Raw genomic sequence first — 7,885 nt, forward strand, 5'->3', positions numbered from 1 at the left:
AAAAAAAAAAAAAAAAAAAAAAAAAAAAAAAAAAAAAAAAAAAAAAAAAAAAAAAAAAAAACCTCAAATTAAACTCGAAAAAAGGGGAAACTCTTGTCAACCATATACGGAAAAATCCATTTCACGTCACATAGTCTAAAAGAAAAAACTAGAGGTAACGTTAAATTGTTGTTTATCACCAACCATTTCACGACGTAGTTTTTAGAAGCGAGATCATTTCTTTGTGTGTCATAATTTACTTTTTTTTTCTTCCTCTCAATTTTGCATGGCTTCGTCAACTGAACGTTCGTTGCTTCCTATAGATATAATAGAAGAAATATTTTGTAGAACTCCAATCGAATATTTGACGCAGTTCAAGTTGACGTGTAAACAATGGCACTCTCTCTTGAAGGACAAGAGATTCATCTACAAATACTTGGATCTTGTTCAAGATCAAGAACGTTTCATAAGAATCGATCAAAATGTTCAGATCATCGATCCGGTGAACGTAGCTTGCTCATCATCACCAGTTCCAGACGTGTTTCATAATCTAGCTCAAATCTCAGCTATGGTCCATTGTGATGGATTACTGTTATGTAGATGCAAGAACATAGGTTCAAGAAGCTGCAAACTCGCAGTTTGGAACCCGTTTTTGAACCGAGTCAAATGGATCGAACCAATGGATTTTTATTCGAGTAATGACTTCTACGGTGTTGGATATGACAATGTATGTCGTGGTGAGTACAAAGTTGTAAGGATTTTCGATGGTGAGCTTGAAGATGAGACTGAAACCGCAGGGACTTGTGAACCGAAGATTCAGCTATATGATTTCAAATCTGATTCATGGAGAGTACTTGTTGATGATACTAGTTTGGATTGGTCTATAGACCCGCCTTGCAAGGGTGTGTCTGTGAAAGGAAACATGTATTGGATTGCACATTGGAACAATAGACCTGAAATTTTCATCCAAAGTTTTGATTTCTCGACAGAGACATTCAAACTTGTTTGCGATCTTCCATTTAGATGTGGTGTATTAGATACAGCGGCCTTATCGAGTTTCCGAGGAGATAGGCTTTCTTTGTTACACCAACATGGAGAAACATTGAAGATCGAGGTTTGGATCACAAACAGATTGAGCGATGAGGTTGTTTCATGGACCAAGTACTTAGACGTGAGTAGTCCTGATCTCCCGACATTACATACCGATCAAGATCTCGCACATCCATGTTATTTTATTGACAAGGAAGATAGTATCATTGTATGGTGCGAGGAAGAGACTGAAGATGAAACAGATGATGATGTTACCGTTAGAGTTTGCAAGATTAGTAAAGATGGGATAGTTGAAAAACAAATTGATGTGGGACGATGTGATTTGCGTAGCGATGATAAGCCTTTTGTCTGCGGTTATGTATATTTTCCAAGTCTGGTTCCGGTTCCAGAATAAAACTTGTAAAGGTACTTGCTAGTTGCTACTTGTGTCAGCATATTTTTCTGTTCTAAGCTTTGTTTTGTTGTATTACTATCATATGTTTTTAAGTGTTAATAACGCTCATACCTTATAAATGTTTCATTTCTTTTTTGAGGAGCTAGTCTTACGCTATGTGGGTGATCTAAATATGACTGATTTTGGTAATTATTTTCGATGATAATCTTGAAAAGGACTAGGTATGCTGTTGCAAAGTTCTGAATAATTTAGTGAGGAAAAAGTGGGTTTGGAAATTAGAACCCTATGCGGTTATGAACTTCCCATGATTCATAGAAATGGGAAGGGAGAAGAGCCACAGCCACAGCTGAAGAACCATCTGGTATCCTCACTTTTCCGTTTCTCACCATTATCAGATTCAAACCGCTATGGAGCGCGAGTTTCTACGAACTGGCCTTTGCACGAATAGAACATGAACAGAGTATTGGAAGCAGACATGATAAATAAGCTCCAAAAGCAGAGTCTACCAATCCTCAGAGAGTGAGAGGGAAGACGAAAAAGGATTGTTCTAAGAAAAAAACGGCTCAAGTGACCTTCAAATTTATGGCAGAACCTTCTGTCAATAAGCAGTGGTGGTCTATATAGTAGCTGAAACATTATTGCCAGCTAAGTTCTTTCAAAATCTCGATTCTTTGAAAACACATAGGCCTTTGTTAATTCAAGTAATCACTAGTACAAAATTGTAGCTAAAAGATATTGGTTCTAAAACCCTTACCACAGGGTTTCCAAAACGAAAATACAAGTTCTTAAAATAACCAAGAAAGACAAAATAGTTTATAGTAGTTTTTGAAATGGGGTTTAGATAGATGATCAAACCTTTTACCTCTTCTGCCTCTTGTTTCCACTAGCTTTTCCACCTTTAAATCCGCCTTTGAAATCATTCGTAGTCTCTGCAGTGTTCTGCTTGCTCAAACCCTTCCTACCACCATGACCAAACTTGGAATCCCTAAACTCTCTCTTCTTGTTGTTCATCCTCGAAGCAGACTTTCCTTTACCACCTGATCGATCCCCTGGAGACACACCTGGTCTTTTCTTACCACCACCTCTCTGGAAACTCTTACCACTCTCAAAATCAAGTTCAGGCACATCACCTTTATCACTAAAACCACTCTGCTGCCTTTGTTTCCTCCACTTCTTCACAGACTCAATATTATCCTTCTTCTCCTTAGCACGTTCCTTCATCTTCTGAGACTGTACTTCCTTAGCCATCTTCTTATTATCCCTAGCTTTCCTCCTCTCTTCAGACTCCTCCATCTGTTTCTTCTCATACAAAAGCTTAGACTTCACTTTCTCCATATGAGTATCCGATTTCACCATCTCCGCATAGTAATTAGCCGGCCTGAGGAAAATCTCATCCCTCTCCTGGAACTTCTCATACCCTTGTATCGTCCCTTGATGAGCTTGATTGTAGAACGCCATCTCCCTCGTAAGGTCATCGTTCACATCTATACCTTGTTCCTGGTCAATCTCAATAGTAAGCTTATGAGTCCAATCAACATCTTCAGGCCAGCTTATATCTTGAAGCTTATCAAGCAACCCTGCTCTGTTGTATACTGCAGTCTTTGTAGGCTCAGCTAATTTCTCTGTTATCTCGTTCTCTGTATCGGAATCTGAAAGTGATTCTGCTTCAGAGTCAGTTGCGTCATCCTCATCAATCATGTTCATCTCATCATCAGATACTATCTCCTCTTCTAACGACATCTACTCAAAGATTCAATATTAACAAACAAAAATTAGGTTCAGAGTGATACAGAATCAAACAACAACAAGACTCGACTCAGAATCAAAATATTCAGACTTTTAAGCATTTGGGTAAAAAAAAACTAGGGTTTATATGACACCAACGGTTCGTTACCTTCTGTGTGACAATAAAGTTTGATTCTTTATCTAAGGATATAAGGTTATAACCGTGAACAAAATTAGGGTTTATCAAATCTAATTAAGTTGGAGATTTTTACTAAGACGATGAACACTGAGATTGAAACAAACCATTTGAGAAAGGAATAGAAGAAAACTTACGGTTAATTACGAAGAAGATTGAAGAAAGCTTTTGCTTGAGTAGGGTTTTAGAGAGAGAGAGAGAGATAGTGAACGGCCGGCGCAAAGAAGAAGATGAAGAAGACACCAAAGTTTTTAAGGGTTCTCTGCTTTGTAAACTAAAACCCTTTCCTGCTTTATACCATACCGGAAATTTTACTAAACCGGAACTTACCGGGTCTAAATTATCTATTAATGGGATTCGATAATAAACCGCATCGTACCGGATTTAGAAGCTTAAACAAGAATATAGACATTCAAAATTTGTCATCCATTGATTTGCTTCATCAAACGTTACAAAAGTACAAAACCATGTAATTTTTGTTTTTTCGTTCCGGTAAGGTAAAAGTAAAAAAAAAAAATGCTTTGAGATTGAGAGATCTAATAACAGAGTATGATTATCATTCCACAGTTGAAAAAGGAAAACTTTGAGCGAATTATGGCCCTGTTCGTTACAGTGTCGCCGGTGACACCTTTCAGCGATTAGAATATATCTTGGTTTTTAATGAGTTTTGAAATGAGCGACAAATGACGTAAGAAAAACGGTGAGTAATAAATGATTTTGCAGTCGCCGCGTCCGTTAAAACAATCGCCAGAAATCTCAGCGATTCTTTCTCCGGAACTAGCGACAATAAATTCCAACTCCAGCGACTATTTATTTTTGATCAATCATGATTTTGCCTTTGTTTGCGTCATTTTTTCTGGTCGCTGCCGCTGTTTCAGCATCACTCTTCTGAACAGGGCCTATGTATATCATTGAGCTATTAAACTTAGCATCATGAAACACAACCGTCTTCTTTCATCTTCTCATATATAGACTCTTAAAGCGTCAGCTACTTTGCCCAAATTTGTCATCTCCACCTTGTGAGCACGAGCTGCAATGCAACAGAGACATTGTCGCTTCGGACATTTGGAGTCACAATTTTTACTTTTTTTCTATTGTTTGTTTCCACTTTCCATATTTTGGATTTGGTTATTAAATTGGTATTTTAGAAGATTTTAGAGTATTCTTGAAATCACTTGTTATTCAATTGATGATTTTTAAAAATCTTTTAAAATCCTATGTTATTCAACTTGACATTTATGTAAAATTACTTAAAATATTTTATAATCCCTTGTTATTCAATCAATGATTTATAAAACTTACTTAAAATCTACTGTTATTCAAAATATTACAACTTCTTTTTGAAATGCTACTTTGAAGGATTCTAGGAGATTTTTTTTGGTTTTTTAGTTGTAAAATATGACTAATCAAATCTTACCGTTTGAGATAGAATTTTGAAGGATTTCTGGAAGAAAAAAACTATCGGATACAAAGAGCGAAATCAAAACCGGAAGAAAAGGATAGTGAGATAGTTTGCTACGAACCTTCTATCAACATAGAGCTTTGAGTCTTCTCAAACTTGGTTGAATTTTATCTAGGGCTAGGGCTCCGGATCAATTTCACGAGCTCTGCGATTTGTTGAACTTATAGGATCCGAAATTAGAAATTAGAGGGAGATACGAGTCAGCCACAGTCTGGTGAAGGAGGAGCTGTGACTGAACATCAGGTGCTCGTTCGGCACGGAATTTAGTGTGAAGACGAGTCTCGATTCGACACTCGACAGTGGAGCCTTTCAAAGAGTTGGTGGCTCAGAGCAGCGATGTACCAGCCAATTAGCAGCGCTTGATTTATAAAGGCTCAGCTATGGTAATTTTCTGACTATTCTGCATTTTAGGAGAAACACTCTGACTATTCTGCGACTGAATCATTCACTTCAAAGAAACACCATAACAGATCAAATGTTTATGCAGTGATGATTATTGATGCTATTTGTGTGAAGTTTTCTTTCTCCCCTGGTTGGTTTTTTAGCAGGAACAATCTTTCTTCTTTCTAACATGCCTGGAGATCCTGACATATCACCGGAATTGCATAATTAGCCAACAATTCTAGTTTTTGTTGAAGCTTTTTCTTTTGTTGGGATCATTTCTATGAACCAATGTACTTTACCAAATATTTTTTTTTGGCTTGGATCTCATACAAAACTACACAAGTTCTAACGTAGAATGTGTAAGGAAGTAAGCCAGCATTCTGTCACAAGATAACATAAACAAGAAATCAGCGGAGTTCATAACACTAACAAGAAAGATTAGCCTCTGTACATTGAGTGGAATCAACAGTGTTAGTAATTGACAAGGCCCGTTTGTTAATGGAAATAAATTTTATTAATATATGTATCAGTGCTTACATATATATATATGGGAAGACATAATTAAGAATGATCTTGTTAGGAATCGGGATCATGATCATTAGAAGAAGTTTGGTTCTAATTGAGAGAAGCTTAAACCAAATGGAGTGAAGTATCATATCGTACTTTCTCGGTTTAGTGCTCCACAAGAAATGTCTCTGAACCATCTTCACGTTACTCTGCATCTTCAGATTTCTCCTCATAGGAATCGGCAACAATATCTTCTTCAGCCGTGAATCTCCTTCTCCGACACAACTATTGAGAAAACTGGCCAATCTAGAACATGAACGGTAGCATGAAGTTATCCACAATAATATAACCACATAAGACTCGATCTGATTTTGTTTTGGTATAGGATTTTCCTTTTGTGTTGTATAATACTAGGAAAGCGACTCGTGCGTTGCCGCACGGGGAGGTGAAATCCTAAATTGAAATTTAACACTTGTAATTCATCTTAAATTCTTTTTTTTCTCAATCAATTTGATCATTTTCACTTATTGCTATTGCTTTCTGCTGATTAAAAAGCCAAAGGTTCATTTCAATGTTCTTATATTTTATGTTGTCACACACAAAAGTGAGCCTTTTTTAGAGTTTGATTTACTATGAACATTACTTTTAACCATATATAAAATTTTACTTATGTTTGTCTCCGACCATATGGTGCTATATATTGGTATCCTTTCTTAATTCGCTATTAGAAATTGTCTTTGTTGTTGATCATTATCAATCAAAATACATATGAGGCTGCTTCTCTCTTGGTTTATTTACTATATCGAGAAAATACTAAATGCCACTTGTCGAAGGAAGGTCGAAGATTGAGATCAGAGTAGATGGCTGGATTGAGTTTCGTTTCCCCTTCACTTTGATACGCGATTTCTCTTTCCATAGATTACTGATTCACAAATCACAATCAATATTCCGATGTTGTAAGCAAGTGGAGTTTGTATACAAATGATTTACTATGAACATTACTTTTAACCATATATAAAATTTCACTTATGCTTGTGGATGTTTTTTTCTCTCACTTTTAGATATGTACAAAACCGAGTTTTATATGACGGACCAATCAAACCTAATTGGTTAGTATAGAGTAACTCACATTCTTCAGCTACAACTTTTAGAGATATATATTTGGCTATAATGCTTTCCACAGTTACATGCATATTGGTCTCACGTTTTCCCTCAAAAGACCCCCTTCTTTCCTCCCTTTTAATGGGTTAATCTTGATTGCCTTATTTCCTACTAACACATTTGATACATGGATTTGTAATATTTGCTTCAAATCACATATTCCTCTTTGGAAAAGAAAAAAAATCCAAGACGTAACAGACTAAGAATGCATATAGACAAAAACTTGTACACTCATCAGCTATTCAATCAAAGTAATTCAATTAAACTAAAAAAGTCAGAAAATTAATAAAATATAGAACATAGGATTTTATGTTGGTCTCTCCCAATCCATCCCATTCCACCGTGTCGACTGCTCTCCATCCAGGCTGCATCCCCCTCTATTTGATTTCCCACTTATGTCTATGAATCGGTACCATCATGTTCTTCAATAAACGACAGCGAAAACAAAGTCGATGTGGTGAAACAGGTGATAATAATATCTCACCTTTTGATGTTCTCTTCTTTAGGCTAAACACTAATTTTATAAATTTCTTGCATTTTCTTTTTTTTGGCAGATTCCAGATCACTCTAAAAGTGACTGTTATACATTATGTTTTTAAAAAGTTGTATATACAGATTAGAAAGTCATCAAAGACTAAATAAGTTACCTTTAGTAGATCTTTTCTTTCTAACTTGACTTGTCATTTGGTCGTGCTTACGCTTTATAGAATTTGATTTTGTGTTGTCACAAGCTCTCTATTTCCATGCTCATTTGTAATATTTCAATATATTATCAAAATGTTTGATACCCAGAAAGTATAAGAAATTATAATTCAACTAAAATTTTTAAAAACTTTATTTACAAAAAATGCAAACTAACCTGGACCATGAACATCTAATGGAAAAAAATTAACATTTATACCATGTTTGTTAGAAAAAAATAGGTTAAAATAAGAACATATATAAAATTATAATTATACCATGTTTGTTAAAAAAATTTGGCTTATCCGTAGCTCCAGCATCACTGCATATCATCATGCCTCTCGTA

The 7,885-nt window shown here is 35.7% G+C and overlaps 2 protein-coding genes across 2 annotated transcripts; one reads left to right on the forward strand and one right to left on the reverse strand.

Annotated features, from left to right (window-relative positions):
- LOC104748438 (putative F-box protein At3g22650) lies at positions 266 to 1,423 on the forward strand. Its single transcript, XM_010470078.1, has one exon. It carries the CDS (start codon positions 266 to 268, stop codon positions 1,421 to 1,423), a length of 1,158 nt encoding a protein of 385 aa, XP_010468380.1.
- LOC104746725 (probable rRNA-processing protein EBP2 homolog) lies at positions 2,091 to 3,564 on the reverse strand. The gene is made up of 2 exons (XM_010468251.1): positions 3,482 to 3,564; positions 2,091 to 3,163 (listed from the first exon to the last, which is right to left on the reverse strand). Exon 2 carries the CDS (start codon positions 3,161 to 3,163, stop codon positions 2,282 to 2,284), a length of 882 nt encoding a protein of 293 aa, XP_010466553.1. The 5' UTR covers positions 3,482 to 3,564; the 3' UTR covers positions 2,091 to 2,281.

Source organism: Camelina sativa, chromosome 15 (assembly GCF_000633955.1).
Source record: "Camelina sativa cultivar DH55 chromosome 15, Cs, whole genome shotgun sequence".
Classification (NCBI taxonomy): domain Eukaryota; kingdom Viridiplantae; phylum Streptophyta; class Magnoliopsida; order Brassicales; family Brassicaceae; genus Camelina; species Camelina sativa.